We start from the raw sequence: 22,394 nt of genomic DNA, 5'->3' as shown, positions 1-22,394 counted from the left end.
CAGAGTTTCCCCTTTTCTCTCAGCATGAAATTTTACCTTTCATTTCTCTTTCCTGGATTTCCCGTTCCTTCTTAGCTTGAATGGCAAGCAACCTTCTGCTCTTCACAGCACTAATCATGTCTTCAGCTTCTGTATCTACTTGGGGCTCAAACTTCACAATTTCTTTTTTCCTATCAGTTTTGCCTAACCCATTCTCCACTTTTCCATTTTCTTTATTTTTGGCTTCCATTTCTTTCCGTTTCTGTTTCTCTGCTCTCTTCTTATCATTTTCTTCCTTCAACACAGCAAGCCGCTCCTTCCACAACTCTGCAGACATCTGCTGCCTGGTCTCCATGTGGTCTTGCACAGAGTATGTCATGAGGATCCGGTGGCACAGTGCTGTCAAGATCTGTAACTTCTCTTCTGACGTCAGCTCAAAAAATTCAGAGGTCTCCAGCTTTTCTAGGAACTCATCTCGTACCTCATTATCCTCAAATGCAGCTGAATCTTTATTGTCATCTGTGTCTGAGCCCTCGCTTTCCTCCTGAACATCACATCTACGCAAGCAGAGCCGCACCAGCTCTGAAACAGAATGCAGAGTCAAGGGGATTTCCGACAGCTTCATTCCCAATTCACCATAGTCTTCTGCTATCTCATCTTGTAGTAGGGTCTGTAAGAGGATGACCAACACCCTATTAAGGTATAAAAAGCCACCCTTATCTGCACTCAAGGCTTCCATAAGGGACACAGCAGTAATAGGATACTGAGCATCTGGTAAAAGTAGCCCAGAATAACAGCTCAAGAATTCCACCACCATGGCCACATCCCCAAACAGCGTGTTGGGCAGCCCTTCAGGGGTATCCACCAATCTGAATGGTGGAAGGTTTTTGCCAGTTAACTCTTGGTCCTCATACCGCTTCTGTTTTTCTAATCTCTCAAGCATTTCTTTCTCTCTTCGTTCTTTGGCTTTTTCCTTCAACTTCTTTTTCAGTTCCTCCCGTTTCTTTTTCAAATATTCTTTCCGTTGCTCTTCAGACATAGAAGCCCACCTCTTTTTGTGCTCTAGAAGTTCATAGCGTTTTTGAACAAGACTTCGCAATTCTTCTGGGAGACGAGCTCTATCTTCACTAGAGAGAAGACGAGCTGTTTTGGAGATAACACAGGACAGGGCGCTCCTCTTGTCCTCCCTGTCTTTATTTTCTTTGTAGTAGGCAATGAGGTGTAGGGCTGCAGGAGGCAGATGTTTATGAGGTTTACTAGAGGACCTAGGTGTACTCCCAGAATTCCGTGGGGTTCGCGTCATCTTCTGTGTACCTTTGGCCATATCCAACAGAGTCATCTGCTTCATTTTGGTTTTAGGAGTCTTCAGTCCCTTTTTGGGAGATTTGGAATTCCCTGTGGATTTCTGTCCATTCAGGATGCCTTTGCTTCTGCCCTTTGCCTTCAAAGGCTTGTCACTGTGCTTTCCTGGTTTCTTGGCAGGTGGGCCTTTTTTAGGAATGTGAAAGTTAGCGTGCAGCTTATTGGGCGACATCATCTTCATCATTTCTTCTAGATGTTCTTCAGGAGATTTGGAATTCTTTGAGTTCTTCACTTTGAGTGGCGAGCCACTCAACGACTTCTTCAAGTGTACGTGACACCATAACTTAGGATTTAGTGGTGAACTAAGAGAAGAGTTGTCTGTCTTGGATTTCTTTGAGGGCTTCCTGTCTGGGGATCCAGTATTCTTCCTCTTAGTAGAAGGGTTGAGAGTCATATACTAGAATTTAAGAATAGGAGCAAAATTAATTTTAAAATCTAAAACTAACTTAAGCAACATTTAAGCATCTTAAAGGCCCTCTTCCCCAGCTATTCAGGTAAAGCTACATATTCATATCTCTTCATACTTTGGCCCTGAAAAAAGCAAAGACGTGAACGTTAGCTAAGGTTTTTTACTATGTCAACACAAAATTCCCTTGACATCCAGACTTAATATTAGACATTTCTGCTATGTAACTAGTTCTCTGTTTATATATATTAATGGTTCTTAAATATTTAAACAAAATCTGTGAACCCCTCCACCAGAAATATTAGACAAAAACTACGCATACAATTTCAGAGAATCCATCCATGGACCCCAGATTAAGGATATATGATCTACAAAATGGCAGTATCTGAAAAGTTTAAAATGCACTGTTCTTGAAACAAGAATGAATTTTCATCCTTTCACTGTTGGTTACTATTCAGGGCATTTTACGCTTTTAAGCAGAAATGATACTGCTTAAAAGTACTTTTGTCTAAACTCTAAGGCACATTTTCTGATAAAAGCAACAATTAGTGTAAGAACATGAACACTGCTCACAGATAAAGACACCTCCTGACCTGGGCCTCAAACTCCCCTTTGTTCTCACCCCACACTTTTTTTTTTTTTTTTGAGACGGAGTTTCGCTCTTTTTGCCCAGGCTGGAATACAATGGCGCGATCTCGGCTCACCACTACCTCCGCCTCCCAGGTTCAAGTGATTCTCCTGCCTCAGCCTCCTGAGTAGCTGGGATTACAGGCATGCGCCACCATGCCACATTACTTGGCCACCCCACACTTTTAAGAACACATTCTGGTGGGCGCGGTGGCTCACGCCCGTAATCCCAGCACTCTGGGAGGCCAAGGCAGGTGGATCACTTGAGGTCAGGAGTTGGAGACCAGCCTGGCCAACATGGTGAAATCCTGTCTCTACTAAAAATGCAAAAATTAGCCAGGTGTAGTGGCGCATGCCTGTCACCCCAGCTACTCAGGAGGCTGAGGCTCGAGATCACTTGAACCCAGGAGGAGAAGGTTGCAGTGAGTCAGGATCACGTCACTGCACTCTGGCCTGGAGGACAGAGCAAGACCCCTGTCTCAAAAAAAAAAAAGAGAGAATTCATTCCCATCACCAATTTCACACCATTCTCCTTTGAACATACCCTCTTATCTTCCAAATCCACTCCCTCTAGTCCCGCAACTCTACAGTCCTTCAATCTCACCAGAACCTTAAACCCATTAATTTTATTACATTTTCACCACCCTAACCCCCATGTCTTGCTTTACCCAGATTAAATTTTAGTCAATCATGATAATTAATCTCACATAAACCTATAGTTCCCTTGTCTCTCTTATTCTACTTGGAAAAGCCATAACCCTGATTAACTCACTCTATTTACTCCTGCCCTGCATATGTTCAGCTTAAACATGGCTAAAATAATAGATACAATAAAAGCGAGGGGTCTCAGCCAGGCGCGGTGACTCACGCCTGTAATCCCAGCACTTTGGGAGGCCAAGGCGGGGGGATCACGAGGTCAGGAGATTGAGACCAACCTGGCTAACATGGTGAAACCCTGTCTCTACTAAAAATACAAAAAAATTAGCCAGGCGTGGTGGCGGGCGCCTGCAGTCCCAGCTACCTGGGAGACTGAGGCATGAACCCGTGAGGCGGAGCTTGCAGTGAGCCGAGATCATGCCACTGCACTCCAGCCTGGGTGACAGAGCAAGACTCTGCCTCAAAAAAAAAAAAAGAAGTGAGTAGTCTCACTTTAAATTCATTGCCAGGCACCTCAAATAGGTCCTCCACATCACCTAGTAAACAGTGTGTTCCTTTAGTCCACTCATGTTCCCACTCTCCTGATACACATCTCGTCTCCTCAAACCTCCCATGCCTCACCTCCATCATACACAATCAGTTAACAGGTTACAGTCTGGTCCATTTGTCACGATACCACTGCTTCTCTTTTTAAATGTGTATTGAAAAAAAGAAAAACCAAACTCTATGAGTGGAACACTTTAAAAAAGATAATTACGAAGAAAAACGCCTGACAGCTAAAATGCAAACTAATTGAAAATACCAAGTAATCCAAAATACAGCCCATTTCAGAGGAAAACTGTTGCTTTAAGTGATTAGGGAAAAGACTAGAGAAACTCTAGAATATGTAATTATTACCAAAAGCAGCTAAGCCCATCAATGGCACTCACAGATATGAACATCCAGTTTTTGAACAGAAGGGACTAACCGGAAAAGAGCAATACGTAAAGAAGTAGTCTAAAGACAACAAGTAGGTCAGGCTAGTTTGAGATGAGACTACAGGCAAGAAAACAGGTAAGAATTACTGAATATAGAATTACGAGCCCCTTAAAAAAGGGTACAGGGAAATGGCTAAGGTGAGATAAATCCCAGAGATCACAGAGTAAAACACCTATGCTCTTGTTAGGAGAAAAGCAAATAAGTTTAGTAAAATTAAATAAGCTGTACTATAAAGCCATTTAAGTTTTTTTCTTTTTTTTTTGTCTGGAGTGCAGTAGCGCAATCCTGGCTCACTGCAACCTCCACCTCCCAGGCTCGAGCGATTCTCCTGCCTCAGCCTTCCGAGTAGGTGGGATTATAGGTGTGCACCACCACACCCGGCTAATTTTGGTATTTTTAGTAGAAACAGGTTTCACCATGTTGGCCAGCTTGGTCTCGAACTCCTCAGGTGATCTGCCACCTCCGCCCCCCAAAGTGTTGGGATTATAGGCATGAGCCACCCAGCCAGGCCCCAATTAAGACTTAAACATTGAAGATATAATGAGAGAAACGAGCCCACAGAACCATGGCTACACACAGAGGAAAAAAACATGGCCTGCACTGAGTAGGATATACTTAACAAATCCCTCTTTTGGCTAAGTTATCTAACTTTAAAGGCCCATTGGCCTTTGAAGAGTTCCAGGCAACTGCAGATTATTGTTCCTCCGCCCGACTTTCTGTTGCCTGATTAACTGGAATGTGTTGTTCCCCAATCCCCAAAAATCATCATTAGAATGGGCTGACAAAGAGGCTTTACAGCTTTACAACATATAAACCCTATCCATGACTCCTGGATTACTTTCCCTAGATGCAGAATTTCCTCATTCTAGTTTCCCAGAACTACATTTCACAAAATGCTAGGAAGAATAAGCCAAGATAACTTATTTAAGACTCCAGTCTCCTCATGGACAGTAATAGTACTCCAAAGAGAATATGGCAGAGGCCATCCAAATTGCAGAGCAAGACCCATTACTACCCTGACAGGAAATAAGAACAAATGTGTGCCCCCAAAAAGTTAACAACCTTCTTCAGTCAGCCTTGGAAAATCTTCAGAGTATACACATAGAGACGGACATTTTTTCTACTGCTCAGAACAACAGATTATATATTTAAAGTTATCCTAAAATGAAATTTATTGCTAAAAAGACTAAGTTTCATTTTTAGCATTTTAAATAGGTATGTTTTAATACGGCCTGTTACAATAACTGGGACACTTCTTTATTTACTGATTATAGTTCTATTTTAAAAGAAAAATCACTCACATTTTTCATAAGGTTCTTTAAACTTCTTCCACTTAGAAGCATAGTAGCATGAAGAAATGACACAAGAAAAAGGTGGGATGGCTTAGCCATGAGAGTCTAGCAATCCATTTTTATTCATAAGGTGTGTTTTTGTGGCAAGCCACACCATGTTTTTTTGTTTTTTTCTTAAAAATGAAAGAAATGAACTCACCCAACCCCCTCCCAATAGGCCGGCTCCCCACGTGAGCAGTCCTTCAGTAACTGGATCATCTCAGCATGGGGCATGCTGGGCAGTCACAGCCAAATGGGAGCCAGCTTGGCTGGACTCAGGGGGATCTGAAAAAGTATAAAACCACTTATGCGCCAATGGTGCTCCCTATCCCCCACTCAGCACAGTTATTCTACCAGACGAGCGGATGGGGAGGGAGAAGAAAGGACACCTGGATTACTACTAGTATAATTTTTGGCAGAGGCCCTTCCTAATTGCTAAACAGAAATAAATATTTATGACTGTCTCAGCAGCATGGAAGGTTGAAAAGAAAAGAGCATCCACAATTTTACATTTGTTCCTGTCACTTGAAACTCACCACAACCACAAATATCTGTCTGCAACTCCTGTTTCTTGATTAAAAATATGATAAAAATGAAAGAAATTACTTGTAGTAGCTCATTCAGATGCTGCATACAATTTAATAATAAGCAATATAATCTAGGCAGCAAAACCCTAAATTAGCAAACCTTGGCAATCTCTAGTCTAATTCTTATCTAACCGTTCTCATTCACCCAAGGCAACATGTTAGAACTTTGAGGACAACACTCAAATAGCGGGCTTTTCTCAATTTCCATATGCCTTTATTAGCAAATATGCAAAATTTGTTACTATAAAATATATTTAAACTGTTTTCAAAATAATATAATTTACTTTTCACTTATTTTTCTTCTAGCAAAGCATTCCTTCAACAATATAATTTACATTTTAAAGTACTTCTGTTCTAATCTCTAACTCGCAAACTTCTTTTTTCCTCCCCTCAAAACAGTGTCTCACTCTGTCACACAGGCTGGAGTGCAGTGGCATGATCATAGCTCACTGCAAACTTGACCTCCTGGGCTCAAGGGATCACCCTGCCTCCGTCTCCGAAGTAGCCTGGACTAAAGGCACACACCACCATGCCCGGTTAATTTTTGTGTGTGTGTAGAAACAGGGTCTCACCATGTTACCCAGGGTGGTCTCGAACTCATGGGCTCAAGCAATCCTCCCACCTCAGCCTCCCAAAGTGCTGAAATTACAAGCAGGAGCCACTACACCCAGCCATAAACAACAAACAAACTTTAGGAGTGAGACTTCATTTAAAGAAAAATCAGGCCAGGTGTGGTGGCTCACAAGGTCCAGGGATTGAGACCATCCTGGCCAACACAGTGAAACCCCATCTCTACTAAAAATACAAAAATTAGCCGGGTGTGGTGGCAGGTGCCTATAGTCCCAGCTACTCGGGAGGCTGAGGCAGGAGAATCGCTTGAGGCCGGGAGGTGGAGGTTGCAGTGAGCCGAGATTACGTCACTGCATTCCAGCCTGGTGACAAGGCGAGACTGTGTCTCAAAAAAAAAAAGAGAAAGAGAGAGAGAGAGAGAGAGAGAGAGAGAGATCGATCAGCCACGCATGATAGCTCACGCCTGTAATCCCAACACTTCAGGGGTCAGAGGAGTGGGGACTGCTTGAGTCTAGAGTTTGAGACCAGCCTGGGTAACATGGCGAGATCCTGTCTCTGCAACAAATTAAAAATAAAAATTAGCTGGGCTTCGTGGTGCACACCTGTGGTCTCAGCTACTTAGGAGGCTAAGGTAGGTGGATCGCTTGAGCCCAGAGGTCAAGACTGAAGTGAGTTATGATTGCACCACTGCTCCTCCAGCCTGGACAGAGCAAGATCCTTTCTCAAAAAATAAAAAATAAAATAAAATATGCAATACCATGAGTAATGGACAAAATTATGTCACTGCCTTGTTACATGATGCACTGAGAATACATCAATTCTTATGTCCAAATATTCATAACCTGAATCTAATCATGAATAAACCAAAATCAAAGAGCATTCTACAAAATAACCAGGTTCTATTATTTTAAAATGTCAAGGTTTTGAAAGACCAAGAATAGCTGAGGGACTGTCCCAGATTAGAAGAGACCAAAGAGACAAGTAAATGTAACACACGTGACACATGGTAGCACAATGAACCCTATTAAAGCAAAACAAAATTGTTTTTTGGTTAAAAGGCGATTACTGAAGAATTGGGAAAATGTGAGTAAAAACTATAGATCAGATAATAGAGTTACTTCAATGTTAACTTCTTTATTTCGACAACTCTACTGTAGTTATGTTAGAAAATATCCTTGATTTTTTGTTTTGCTTTGTAGAGATGGAATCTTGCCATGATGCCCAGGAAGGTCCTGAACTCCTGGACTCAAGTGATCTTCCCACCTCAGCCTCCTAGAGTGCTAGAATTACACAGGTGTGAGCTAGCAATATCAATGTTTTAAAGAAATCCATATTCCAATATTCCGTAAAAGGGCATCCTGTCTGGAAAATCACTTGGCTCAGGAAAAAATAATTCATGTGTGTGTGTAGAGAGCAGATTAGGCCAGATGCAGTGGCTTGTGCCTGTAATCCCAACACTTTGGGAGGCTGAGGCAGGAGGATCACTTGAGACCAGGAGCTCAAGACCAGCATGGGCAAGAGTGAGACTCCATCTTTACAAAAAATAAAAAACACAAAAATCAGTTGGGCATGGTGGTGAGCACCTGTAATCCTAGCTAGTCAGAAGCATGTGGTGGGAGGACTGCTTGAGCCAGAAGTTCCAGGTTACAGTGAGCTATGATCATTCCACTGCACTGTAACCTGGGAGATAGCGTAAGGCCTACCTCAAAAAAAAAAAAAAAAAAAAAAGAGAGAGAGAATGATAAACGAACATGATAAATGTTAACATCTGAGGAAATCTAATTAAAGAGTACATGGAAATTCAGTAGGGTTTGTCAACTCTCCTGTATAAAATTATTCAAAATAAAATATTAAAATGTATTAAGAACAAGGCTAAACTCGTGCAGGATTCCAAATGTCTTAAAGTGTTATTTTCTTCTTATGCCTTTAATCCAAAGGTTTCCCTACTAGGATTTATCAGTCTAAAATAAGAGCTCAAACATGATGGAAAGACTAACAAAACAGGGCTTCAATGTATTACAAGAGGAAAATGAGCTGCAGATTTCATCTTAGATGACAGTTATCACCCAACTTCCTTGTAAATCATTCCTCCAAGTCATTGGGCCTACAAAAAATTATGCTGCCCCTAAAGTCCAAATGTCAGTGGCATTTTTCTCCAACAAATGGAACTTCTTCAAGAAATGAATAGCCAGTTACCTATTATATGCAACATACTATACTAAACATTACAAGATATAGAATAAGCAAGGTAGTTCTTATTCTCAAGTAATTTTTTATTCTAGAAAGAATTTGGAAAACCACAAACACACCCTCATCATCATATTAAGTACTCAGGTAAAAATTCCTGCACCTTTACATAATTTTCCTCTCTCCCACGTAAGCCCTCCCTACAGATCCCTTGCTAAAACTTTTTTTTTTTTTTTTGGAGACAGAGTCTCACTCTGTTACCCAGGCTGGAGTGCAGTAGCGCAATCTCGGCTCACTATAAGCTGCGCCTCCCAGGTTCAAGCAATTCTCCTGCCTCAGTCTCCCGTGTAGCTTGGGACTACAGGCGCCCACCACCAAACCCTGCAAATTTGTTGTATTTCTAGTAGAGGTCTCGATCTCCTGACCTCGTGATCCACCCACCTTGGCCTCCAAAGTGCTGGGATTACAGGCGTGAGCCAGCATACGCCCGGCCTGCTAAAACTATTGCTCAGAACTCCCTCTCTTTACGCCTGGTCTCTCTCTACAGTAAATGTACTCAGAGCCTGATAGAACATTAAATTCTACAAAATCCAAAGGGTATACAGAGAGAGAAAATATCCCAGGCCTTTGGATGGATGGGTCCTATGTGATCAACTTTAATCCTCAACAGATTATTTTAAATTTCTTCTAGATAGAGAATCCAAAGCAATGTTTTAAGTTCTACTTACCATCTGTGTTCTTTACTATGTTTTGCCCTGGCTGAGAAGCCAAAATACTAATTTTATAAATAGGAAAAACATAGCTTATATACAGAAAACAATCAGTGACATGTCAAGTAGTATTGGGAAATAAGAAATTATTGTTTAAGATAGGGAAAACAAATAATAAATCTGAGTATAAGCCTTTAACTCTGTAAACCAGTATTTTACATGAGTCTTAAGTTTTCTGAGTAAAATCACTGCCCTCTTATAGCATTTTACTCTAAGCAAGCTTCCATTTCCTAGTTTCAACCTAAATTATAGCCAAATTTCATAACATTAGTAATTTAAGCCCCCACTAGAAATTCTGGGAGAAGCTTATTTCTTCAGAAATTACCTTTCAGGTTATAAGTTCCCAGAGTTCTAGTCTCTCTCTCCTACAAAAATTGTGGATCAGCTGGGCGTGGTGGTACATGCCTGTAGTCCCTAGCTACCAGTGAGACAGAGGGAGGAGCATCACTTGAGCCCAGAAGTTTCAGGCTGCAGTGAACTGTGATTGTCCCACTGCACTCCAGCCTGGGCAACACAGCAAGACCCTGTCTCTAAAGTAAGAAATAAGGGTGGATTGGCTTTTATGTCTTAGGAAACTCAAAAAATCTTTTACCCATAAAAAGAGTCTTTCACATTATTAACATACTTGAATCACTAAACTAAAATACATAAAAAGAGAGCTGTAAGATTAGAAAAGAGGAAAATATTTAAGGACTCAAGTAATCCAAGAATTAGTCTAAAACCCATTTAGAGATGGTTTCATAGAGTTCTCATACAGTTAAGACAGTAATCTCATGTGAAGACCAGAGAAAGTTGAATCATGGTTCCAAACTCTGTGGCAACAAAATGACAGTGAACTCAAATTTCTCTTCAATAAACAAAAACGAACATCTAAGAAAAAATTATAAGTTCCATGGAAAATTTACTCCTGAACTAGAAAAAGCCAATTGCTTTCTAAATTTTTCCTTTTAAGCAAATAATAAAAATTTAAAGAGCCTAACAGAAGACACCACTTATCTTGTTGGTCTAGAATAAGAAAATCGCTAAGTGCTAAAACTATGACTGGAGGTCTTTACTATGTTTTGGAGAAACAAAATTATTTTTCAATATGCTTTTCTCATCATAATCAACTTAAGATAACTGAGCTAATTTAGTTGTTATGACTTAAGATGTCTTTATATTTTCATAATTAAATGAAATGGGAAAAAAAGAAATCCTGGAAATGTGACCTAGTTTTAATGGATCAAGAGCCCTTTTCTGATTCTACTCTGGCCCAGAGACCAAGATGAAAATTACCAGCCAGTATGCTGTGTTAAATTTACCAATGAAAGAAGCATTAAGTACTTTCAAAACCTAAATTTAAAAAAAACACCTTATCAGATAAAGTTTGAAACGGAAAAGAAAATCAGAAATCCTAGACCAGCGTCTTAAGTTTTGTCATCACTTTCTGTTGGTTCTGATTAGACCAGGTCTCAAATTCCCCATCTGTAAAATGAAACATATAACTTCATAAAAGTATTTTGAAAATCAAAAGAGATGATTTTTTAAATTATTCCTTCTCGGTCGGGCGTGGTGGCTCACATCTGTAATACCAGCACTTTAGGAGGCCGAAGCAGCCAGATCACTTGAGGTCAGGAGCTCGAGACCAGCATGGCCAACATGGCAAAACCCCATCTCTACTAAAAGTACAAAAATTAGCTGGGTGTGGTGGCGTATGCCTGTAATCCCAGCTACTCAGGAGGCTGAGAAGGAGGAGGTTGCAGTGAACAGAGATCGCACCACTGCACTCCAGCCTGGGTGACACAGCAAGACTCCATCTCAAATTTAAAAAAAAAAAAATTACTCTTCAAGAGGAAAATACTAGGTTTTCCACTAACCTATCACACACAGTGCTTCTCATTCCAGGTTCTTTTTAAGGTTGCCACTGTATGTGATCATCTTGTCTGACATGCAAAATCAGTTTTCATTCTTAGTAACTGGTTAACAAAATACTTTTTGTATTTATACCATACCTCATTCCAAAAAGGGTCTGAGGCACAAAAGCACATGTATGTAGAGTTTTTAAATTATGCTAGCCTAATAAAAAATAAATTGAACTGGGGAAGATATTCAATGTGGCCTCTCCCCTACCAACCTCACATCACAACCTATATGAAACAGATATACCTGAAAAATTTTTAATTCATTATCTGATGTTAGAGTTCAAAACCTGCTATAAATATAAATATACTGGAGCCATCAAAGAAATAATGATGCTTTATCCTGCTGTCCAAAAATTAACAGTGACCTTACCTTGTATGGATCAAGTAAAAAGTCACTGAACTTGCTGGGCAGAGAATATTTCTTCACCAATTCATCTTCTACGACCCAAGGTGCATTTTCACCAGTACCAGCTCGTAATGCATTATGCCGTATAAAGTATCGAACTATCTCCTTATTTGGTGGGCGCTCTGTACGAATCAAGCTGTCTGCTGGCACATTACTGATGATCTAGGTTAAAAATAAATAAATAACTCAACACTGGGGTAAAAAGTAATTACCCAAATGAGAACAAGCAATATATGTTCTCTCCAGAAAAATCAAAATTCCATCTACATCAATAGAGCTACAAATTAGGAAGAAAAAAAAAAATTGGCCAAGGATGGTATCTTACACTTGTAATCTTATTAACTCAGGAGGCCAAGGAGTAAAGACCGTTTGAGGCCAGGAGTTAGAGATCAGCCTGGGAAATATAAAAAGACCCTCTGTGTACAAATATCAAAATATGCCAATAGTCCTAGCTATTTGGGAGCCTGAAGTAGAATTACTTGAACCCAGGAGATCGAGGCTATAATGAGCTATGGTCACACCAATGCACTCCAGCCTGGGCAACACAGTGGGACCCTATCTCTTAAAAAAAGAGAGAAAACGGAGAATAATTTTCAGAGACAGAACATCAATTTAAAAACATCCTTACGCAATCTGTCAATATGTATCAAAGTTTTCTAAAAATACGTATACCCTTTCAGCAATTCCTCTCGTTAAGAATTTATCTTAGGAAGTAAATGGACAAAGTCATCATCAAATGCTTGTAATAGCAAAAAGGTGAGGAAGGGGTTGAGGGTTATTACCTAAAGGTACATCAATAAGGGATTTGTTAAATGAAAATATGTACATATAATGGACACTCCAGTCCTAAGAAAAAAGTTTCTCAACCCAGAAAAATTCATCAGAATCATCTAGGGTGCTATTAAAATGCAGATGCTTGGGCCTCACCACACACTTAATGAATCTTATGACTCTCTGGCAGTAAAGGTTACGAATCAACATGTGTAATCAGCTCTCCTGGTGACTATCACATACATTAAAATCTGAGAAAACTGCTTTGGAAGAAAGTTTAATGACATTACAGATGCTTAGCACACAATAAATGAACAAATTAAGTTATAAAATAATACAGACAGAATAGTTCTACTTTTAAAAGTCACTCAATAGCAGGAAACAGAGAAGGAAGGAAAACAAATTTTTTTTTTTAAAAAGTCACTTAGGAGCTAACTACCATTTACTAAATCTGTATTCACCAATTATCTCTGAGCATGATATCAGATATCATCTCTTTCTTATTCGCATATTCTTTCTTCCTAAAACCAACTTACTCTTTGTGAACAAAATACCATCTATTATCAATAGGGTTCATCAATAAGAATACAAGTGATACTTAGGGAAGTGGTTAAAACTAAGCATGTTTTCATCAGCTACCTTGCTGAATGAGAAGAAAGTCTGTGAAAAATTGTATTTAACAATATCCAATATTCAAAAATAAAAAAAAATCCTGGCTGGGCACAGTGGCTCATCCCTGTAATCCCAGCACTTTGGGAGTCCAAGGCAGGCGGATCACAATGTCAGGAGTTCAAGACCAGCCTGGCCAACATGGTGAAAATCCGTCTCTACTAAAAATACAAAAATTAGGCATGGATGGTGGCGTGCGCCTGTAATCCCAGATACTCGTGAGGCTGAGGCAGGAGAATCGCTTGAACCCGAGAGGCAGACGCTGTAGTGAGTCGAGACCGCGCCATTGTACGCCAGCCTGAGCGACAGAACAAGACTCCATCTCAAAAGAGACAAAAAAAAACAAAAAACAAAAAAAACCACCTAGGCCAGGAGTGGTGGTTCACGCTTGTAATCCCAGCACTTTGGGAGGCCAAGAGGGGCAGACCACCTGAGGTCGGGAGTTTGAGATCAGCCTGGCCAACATGGTAAAACCCTGTCTCTACAAAAAATACAAAATGAGTCAGGTGTGGTGATGCATTCCTGTAATCCTAGCTACTTGGGAGGCTGAGGCTGGAGAATCACTTGAACCCAGGAGGCAGAGGATGCAGTAAGCCAAGATCGTGCCATTGCACTCCAGCCTGGGCAATGAGAACAAAACTCTGACTCTAAAAAAAGAAAAAAAAAAAAAAATTCCTAACAACTCGGCCAAGACTTCTGATCACAAACCATAAAACCAACAGTCAGAATGGAATTGGACTTGTCAACATTCTGAGGCAGGAACAAAACAATGTAAATAAAGCAGCAAAAGATTTGGGTTATAATCCTTCCCAATCTCATTTACTGAATCAAGAACTTTGACAGTTACTAAACTTCTCAGGTCTTAGCTGTTTCTTCTGTAAAATGGTTACATCTGAAGACAAATGTGCACTGCCTTCCACACCCAGTCTGCTAATCCACCTCTTTCTATTTATAAGATTCTACACATACAGGTGGTATAGGAGTACCTGAAAAGTAACACAGCGCCCAGCCCAAACCCATTATTTTATATACCACTATGAAAAAAACCCTTGCCAACTGATTTTAACTTACATCCTGACTCTGGACAAGTTAAAAAAAATAAAATAAAAACTGAACATCTTAGAATAAATATAATACTAAGTTAATTTGAGAGTACTTACTATTGCAGGTTATTAGCTTGTAGTTTTATAAGGTTCCTTGTAAAAGCACTGAGCAGAGTTGACTCAACGTCTGAATTTAATTATATTAACAAATGACTGCTCTACTTTTAACTGGGAGGAATGATTTCCTTGGAAAGTCCGCAACTGCTGGGAACAGATTCTTAATTTTCAAACTGAGTTTCAAGCTCAAACGTGAATTACTTATACCCTAGTAATTCCTATATAAAAAAGAGGAAAAGCATGCTATCTTCTAGGAAAGAAAATATAATTTACATTAACTTGAAGTCATTAATTACTGTAACTAGAAAACCACTCAGAATTTGCTGTACAAAGATATTCATTTGCATTTTTCTTTAGTACATATTCTCCAACAAAAGCAACCCTATGATATTTTCTTAAAGAACATCAATCACATGTAAAAAGTTTAATGTAAAGTGTCAACTAACCTTATCTTCATTTTGTAGTTTCACATCATATTTGTGAGGCAGAAATTTTGGAGGAGCCCATTTCCTTTCTCCTTTTTTTAATGAAGTAGGAAGTTTTCGTGGCGATCTACGTGCTCTGTCATCTAGTCAAATCATAGAAAATTGTGAAAAACATAATTATTTTAACCCTTTTCATTCACTCATTAGCAAGTCTTAACTGAATGTCTGCTCTTCACTACGCACTGGGTGACGTAGCACAAAAATGAATCATAATGTCTTAACTTCAAGGAGCTAAAGTCTATAAGGAAAGTCACCAAGTAAAAAACTACAATGTGGTAAACACCATAATAGAAGTTGGTAAAGAAAAACACTATGAGAGGCTGGACACAATGGCTCACGTCTGTAAACTCAGCACTTTGGGAGGCTGAGGCAGGTGGATCACCTGAGGTTGGGAGTTTAAGACCAGTCTGATCAACATGGAGAAACGCCCATCTCTACTAAAAATACAAAATTAGCCGGGCTTGGGGGCACATCCCTATAATCCCAGCTACCGAGGAGGCTGAGGCAGGAGAATCGCTTGAACCTGGGAGGCAGAAGTTGCAGAGAGCCGAGATCACGCCACTGCACTCCAGCCTGGGTAACAAGAGCGAAAACTCCATCACAAAAAAACAAAAAAGAAAAACACTATGAGAATACAGAGAAGGAATACTAACTTATTCTGGAAGGCAGGTAGAAAGATGAGTAAGAATATGACTTGGGACAGCTGTGGTAGTTCACACCTGTAATCCCAGCACTTTGGGAGGCCAAGGTAGGCGGATCCCCTGAGTTCCGGAGTTCGAGACCAGCCTGGGCAACATGGTGAAACCCTGTCTCTACAAAAAATATAAAAAATTAGCCAGGTGTGGTGGCACATGCCTGTAATCACAGCTACTTGGGCGGCTGGGGTAGGATGGCTTGAGCCTGGGAGGTCAGGGTTGCAGTGAGCCCTGATCTTGCGACTGCACTCCAGGCTAGGAGACAGAGTGAGACCCTGTCTTAAAAAAAAAAAAAAAAAAAAAAAAAGAATACGACTAAAAAAGCATATGACCTCTTCAGAGACTGCAAGCAATGAGGTGTGGCTAAATATGATATATACTAGAGTCAAAAAAATTTAAAAAGGTAAGCCAGGGCCATAATTAGAAAGGGCCTTGTATACCATTTAAAGAGACTAGAATTTGTCTTCCTAGCACTAAAGAACCAATGACAGTCTGTGGCTATAACTAACTACAGTGCATTCTGGAAAGATCAACATAAAATGGGGCCCATCACAGTGGCTTGTGCCTGTAATCCCAGCACTTAAGGGGCCGAGGCAGGAGGATCACTTGAGGTCAACAGTTCAAGACCAGCCTGGCCAGCACGGTGAAACCCCATCTCTACAAAAAATAGAAAAAAAATCAGCTGAGCATGGTGGCACACGCCTGTAATCCCAGCTACTCGGGAGGCTGAGGCAGGAGAATTGCTTGAACCCGGGAGGTGGAGGTTGCAGTGCTCCGAGACGACGCCACTGCACTCCAGCCTGGGCAACAGAGCGAGACTCTGTCTCAAAAAAAAAAAAAAAAAAAAAAAAGACAACGAATATAAAATGGAAAGTTGAGACTGAAGACAAGGAAATCAGAAAATACAATGCTAAACGTCTGAATTAGGCTGGGCACGGAGGCTCACACAGGTAATCCCAGAACTCTGGGAAGCTGAGGTGGGAAGACTGCTTCAGCCCAGGAGTTTAAATCAAGCCTTAGTCACATAGTGAGATCCTGTCTCTAAACAAACAAACAAACAAACAAATTAGCCAGGTGTGGTGATACACACGTGTGGTCTCAGCTACTCAGGAGGCTAAGACAGGAGGATCACCTGAGCCTGGGAGTTGAGGCTGCAATGAGCTATGACCATACCACTGCACCCTAGCCTGGGCGACAGAGCAAGACCCTATCTCAAAAGTAAACATCTGAATTTATGTAACTGTAATACAAAAGGAGAGTTAAGATGCATCTAGTTCGTGACCAACTAGATGTGAGAATCTTAAAGGCATCTTAAGTTTTTTGCCTTAAAGACTAGGTGGATGGATGGTGAGCCAAGTAAAAGAATGAGGAGAGAACAGTTCTTGTTTACCTGCCTTGGGATACAAGAAGAGTGAGGTCAATTCAGCTTTACACATGTTGAATCTAAACTGCATAAAGGAGGGGTCAAGCGTGGTGGCTCAGGCCTGTAATTCCAGCACTTTGGGAGGCCAGGGTGGGCGGATCACCCGAGGTCCAGAGTTCAAAACCAGCCTGGCCAACATGGTGAAACCCCATCTCTATTAAAAATACAAAATTAGCTGGGCGTGGTAGCGTGCTCCCACAGTCCCAGCTACTGGGGAGGCTGAAGCAGGAGAATCGCTTGAACCCGTGAGGCAAAGGTTGCAGTCAGCCAAAATTGTACCACTGCACTCCAGCCTGCGAGACTCCATCTCAAAAATAAGTAAATAAATAAATTGCATACAGGACAGGCAAGTAAAGATCAAGTCAACAGTTAAAAGTCTGACCCAAGCTTGAAAATCACCAGGCTACAAATAGCTAAGAATTCAAACTGTGTGGCCAGGCACGGTGGCTCACACCTGTAATCACAGCACTTCGGGAGGCCAAGGCGGGCGGATCACAAGGTCAGGAGATTGAGACCATCCTAACACAGTGAAACCCCATCTCTACTAAAAATACAGAAAGAAATTAGCCGGGCACGGTGGCAGGCACCTATAGTCCCAGCTATTCAGGAGGCTGAGGCAGGAGAATGGCGTGAACCCGGGAGGCGGAGCTTACAGTGAGTCGAGATCGCGCCACTGCACTCCAGCCTGGGCGACAGAGCGAGACTCAGTCTCAAAAAAAAAAAAAAAAAAAAAAAAAAAAAGAATTCAAACTGTGGCATGAATAGCATACAACAGTACACTATGCAAACTGAAAAACAGAAGGCAAAGAATAGAATCCTATGGAAAAAGTCAAAGGAATGGCAGGGAAGGAAGGAAGTAAAGAAACGGAATAGCTGAGGCACTAGGAGACAGTGGTATCAAGCTAAGAGATATGAGTGATCAACAGTATTAAATGTAATAGATGCAACACTATTCACAATAGCAAAGACATGGAGTCAACCTAAAAGCCAATGATGGACACAAGAAAGAAAACGTGGTACACGTACACCATGGAATACTATGCAGCCATAAAAAAGAATGAGATCATGTCCTTTGCAGGGACATGAATGAACCTGGAGGCTATTATCCTTGCAAACTAACACAGGAACAGAAAACCAAATACTGTATGTTCTCACTTGTAAGTGGGAGCTAAATGATGAGAACACATGGACACAGAGGGGAACAACACACACTGGGGCTTTTTGAGGAAAAACAACTAATGGCACTAGGCTTAATACTTGGGTGATGAAATAATGTATACAACAAACCCCTATGACATAAGTTTATCTATGCAACAACCCTGCACTTCTACCCTTGAACTTAGATGTTAAAAAAATAATAAATATTAATAAATATAACAGAAAAGTCAAACACAGGCCAAGAAGAAGTATCTGCATTTGACAATTAAGAGGACACTTGTAAACTTAATAGGAACTATTTCAGGAATATAGAGGCAGAAGTAAGACCACAATAAAACTGATGTTCAGAAAGCAGAGAGAACATTCCTAACCAAAACACTTCTCAACCTCAAGGAATTGCAAGTAATGCCCTTATTACAAAACTTCAATATCAAAAAGAAGAGGGAAACTCGAAAACACAGAAGTTAGCATTCACAATACAGAGGAGAAAACAAAACTGAAGTATCAACAACTTGGGGTGGACCAACTACAATGACACTCTCAGAAGTTTGCTTCAAACTATATTAAGAAAGTACCTTGAAAACCATCTGCACAGATCCAAAACATCTAGAGACACAAAACAGAATGGGAGACAGACAACATCACATTCTAATGCAAAGTTTGTACCAGTTAAACAGTGAGCTAATATTATTTGATTCTCTAACACTCATGGGGAGGGATACCAATACACACCAAACACTTGGTGCACCTACATTTTTGGAGGCAACAATAACCGAGTCCAGTCAAATTCTTTATTAATGAAGGCCTCAGAGGCTGAACGGTCTTCCCAGTGAGCCAAATCTCAATTCTTCAACTTTAAAAACATTATTGTCAGAGTCTCCAAGTCCCTAGGATATCACAGTTTTAGGATTTTACCTGCTCCCATGTGAGAGGGACTTAAATTACAGATTATGGAGAGAAGAAAGTGCAATTGACCCTTGAACAGCACAGGGATTAGGGCTCTGACCTCTCCTTCTCTTGCAGGCAAAAATCTGTGTATACAGACAGGCACAGTGGGTCATGCCTGTAATAGCATGAGGCCGAGGCCGCAAGGAGGTCCAGGCTGCAGTAAGCTGTGATCGCAACACTCCACTCCAGCCTGGGGGCAACACAGTAAGACCCTGTCTCAAAAAAAAAGAGGTCAAAGCAGGAGGATTGCTTGAGCTCAGGAGTTCAAGACCAGCCTGAGCAATATACTGAGAACTGATCTCTACAAAACAACAACAACAAAAACCCTACAAAATTTAGCTGGGTGTGGTGGTGCATGCCTACAGTCCCAGCTACTTGGGAAGATGAGGCGGGAGGATCGCTTGAGCCAGGAATGTCGAGGCTGCAGTGAGCCATGATCATGCCACTGCACTCCAGCCTGGGTAACAGAGCAAGACCTTATCTATGAAAAGCCAAAAAAGGACAGTAGGACAATTACCAATTTACTAGAGAGATGAACTAGCATCACATAAGATGACTGAGGTCACTGCAACTGCAACAGGTCACTAGGAAATGATTACAGTAGTATAGTATGTACTACAGTTCATTTTATTTCATTATTATTTAATACTGAATCTTCACATTTCTCTTGACTGAGAAAAGTGCCATGTATGGTCTGTTTGTGTAAGTTTTGATAAATTTTAACTTTTTGTAATAGACTTCTGTATATACTTTATGGTAGTAAATGATAAAACAGACTAGTATGTACATGTATTTTATGCATACCTAACTTTTTGTTCTTTTTTTCAATATCTCTAGGGTACTCAGTTTGTCTCTGGAGTTTCTTCAAACTGTTACAAGCCTCCAAAAAATTTTCCAATACATTCATTGAAAAAATACTGAGAGATGGACAAGTGCCATTAAAAAAAAAAAGAAAAGAAAAAGAAAAATTCCATTTATACGTGGACCTGTGCAGTTCAAACTCAAACGTTGTTCAAGTGTGAGCTGTACCTAAAACCATCACATTGGCTTATGATGTAAAGAGCAAAAAGTATTAGAATTTGCTCTTCCTACCTTCATCACCCCCCAACACATTTCCCATTTCCACTTTAAGACAAAAGGAAAGTACCCATTTCCACTTTAAGACAAAAGGAAAGTAAACTTTCTTTGCCATCTTGGGTAGCTAGCAATGTGCACACAACTTTTTTTCTTCTTTTTTTTTGAGATGGAGTTTTGCCCTTGTGGCCCTGCTCTTATGGTCCAGGCTAGAGTGCAATGGTGTGATCTCAGATCCCTGCAAACTCCGCCTCCTCAGTTCAAGAGGTTCTCCTGCCTCAGCTTCCCGAGTAGCTGGGATTACAGGCGTGCGCCAGCACAACCCGCCAATTTTTGTATTTTTAGTAGAGACGGGGTTTCACCATGTTGACCAGGCTGGTCTCGAACTCCTGACCTTAGATGATTTGCCCTCCTCAGCCTCCCAGTGCTGGGATTATAGGCATGAGCCACAGCACCCGGCCCTGTACACAGATTTCTAAGCAACTAGAGGAAACGATTTCCAAATGGTCTTAATTGTTTAGGGAGATTCAAGTCTTGATTCATGTTGTGGACATTTTAGTTGTTCTATGAATCATAAATGAACAAAATCATGTCTACATTAAAAAATCACACATTTAGTTGCTAGAGAACCCTAAAAGGTATGTTCATAATAAAATAAACTCCGGGCGCGGTGGCTCACGCCTGTAATCCCAGCACTTTGGGAGGCCAAGGTGGGCGGATCACGAGGTTAGGAGATTGAGACCATTCTGGCTAACATGGTGAAACCCCGTCTCTACTAAAAATACAAAAAATTAGCCGGGCATGGTGGTGCGCGCGTGTAGTCCCAGCTACTTGGAGGCTGAGGCAGAAGAATGGCGTGAACCCGGGAGGCGGAGCTCGCAGTGAGCCAAGATTGCGCCACTGCACTCCAGCCTGGGCAACAAAGCAAGATTTGTCTAAAAAAAAAAAAAATAAAATAAAATAAAATAAAATAAAATAAAATAAAAATAAAATAAATAGGATCTCATAAAGCACTAAGGAAAGCTAGTATCAAACATACTAATACTTTCTCTCCTTCCTTCATCCTCTTTCACAGCTGTCTCCTTCTTCTGATGGTCCTGAGCAATCTGACTGGAATTCTCTTTGTCACTTGATGGAGAATCACAAGCACCATCCGATTTCTTCTCAGTGGCCTCTTCATCCACTTTCTCCAAAGGATGAATCTTCACAATCTTCACCTTGAGCATTTTCTCCTTCCCAACCTATAAAGGAGACAGTAGAGAAAATCAGAGATAATAAATAAGAATCAGAAACCTGAAGATACTTAGAATATATCATCCAATATACATGCTCCTCAACTAACAAAAAGTGATTGAAACAGTAAAGTACCCAAGTACAATGAACTGTTTCCAACTTTACTTCTGAGACTTCTAGGTTGAAATATGACACCCTAAAACAATGAAATGATCACAATCTAGGTTCATGATTCATGTACTATGCCAATATACAAGGCCAAAGGGCAATCACTGTACCAGCCTAAAATATGTGAATACAGTTCAATAATTTACATTTTATGTATTTATTTTTTATTTATTTTTGAGACACAGTCTCTCTTTGTCACCCAGGGTGGAGTGCAGTGGTGCGATCTCAGCTCACTGCAACCTCCGCTTCCTGGGTTCAAGCCATTCTCCTGCCTCAGTCTCCCGAGTAGGTGGGGCTACAGGCACGCACCACCATGCCAGGCTAATTTTTTATTTTTTGTACAGACACGGTTTTGCCATGTTGGCCAGGCTGATCTCGAACTCCTGACCTCAAGTGATCTGCCCGTCTCAGCCTCCCAAAGGACTGGGATTACAGGCGTGAGACACCGTGCCTGGCCTACACTACAAAAAAAAAAAAACTATATATGGATATCCAATTGTTCCAGAACCATTTGTTGAAGTAACACCTTTCTCCACTTAATTACCTTTCCACCTCTGTCAAAAATCAATTGTGTAGGGCCAGGATTACAGGCATGAGCCACCATGCCCGGCCAGGCCCAGGAATTTGAGGCTAGCCTGGGCAACACAGGGAGACCCCATCTTTACAAAATAAAATAAAATTAGCCAAGCATGATGGCATGTGCCCATAGTCTTAACTACTGAGGAGACTGAGGCAGGAAGATAGCTTGAGCCCAGTTTTTTTGGGCTGCAGTAAGCTATGACAGTGCCACTACACCCCTGCCTGGGTGACAGGGTGAGACCCCTATCTTGGGGGGCTAGGGGGGTGCGA

The 22,394-nt window shown here is 40.9% G+C and overlaps 1 protein-coding gene across 3 annotated transcripts in view; it reads right to left on the bottom strand.

The window, feature by feature from the left end:
• BAZ1B (bromodomain adjacent to zinc finger domain 1B) overlaps positions 1 to 22,394 on the bottom strand; it is an 83,256-nt gene that overhangs the window by 38,827 nt on the left and 22,035 nt on the right. The window contains exons 4-7 of one of the 3 annotated variants that reach the window (XM_050783611.1): positions 21,184 to 21,385; positions 14,808 to 14,929; positions 11,726 to 11,923; positions 37 to 1,738 (exon numbers count right to left, since the gene is read on the bottom strand). In XM_050783611.1, the coding sequence (XP_050639568.1) occupies positions 37 to 1,738; positions 11,726 to 11,923; positions 14,808 to 14,929; positions 21,184 to 21,385 (2,224 nt within the window). The remainder of the gene's footprint in view (positions 1 to 36; positions 1,739 to 11,725; positions 11,924 to 14,807; positions 14,930 to 21,183; positions 21,386 to 22,394) is intronic. The other 2 variants (XM_050783612.1, XM_050783613.1) reach the window with 2 other exon arrangements.

Source organism: Macaca thibetana, chromosome 3 (assembly GCF_024542745.1).
Source record: "Macaca thibetana thibetana isolate TM-01 chromosome 3, ASM2454274v1, whole genome shotgun sequence".
Lineage (NCBI taxonomy): Eukaryota > Metazoa > Chordata > Mammalia > Primates > Cercopithecidae > Macaca > Macaca thibetana.
The sequence above is the reverse complement of the archived record's forward strand: the minus strand, read 5'-3'. Positions and strand labels throughout refer to the sequence as shown.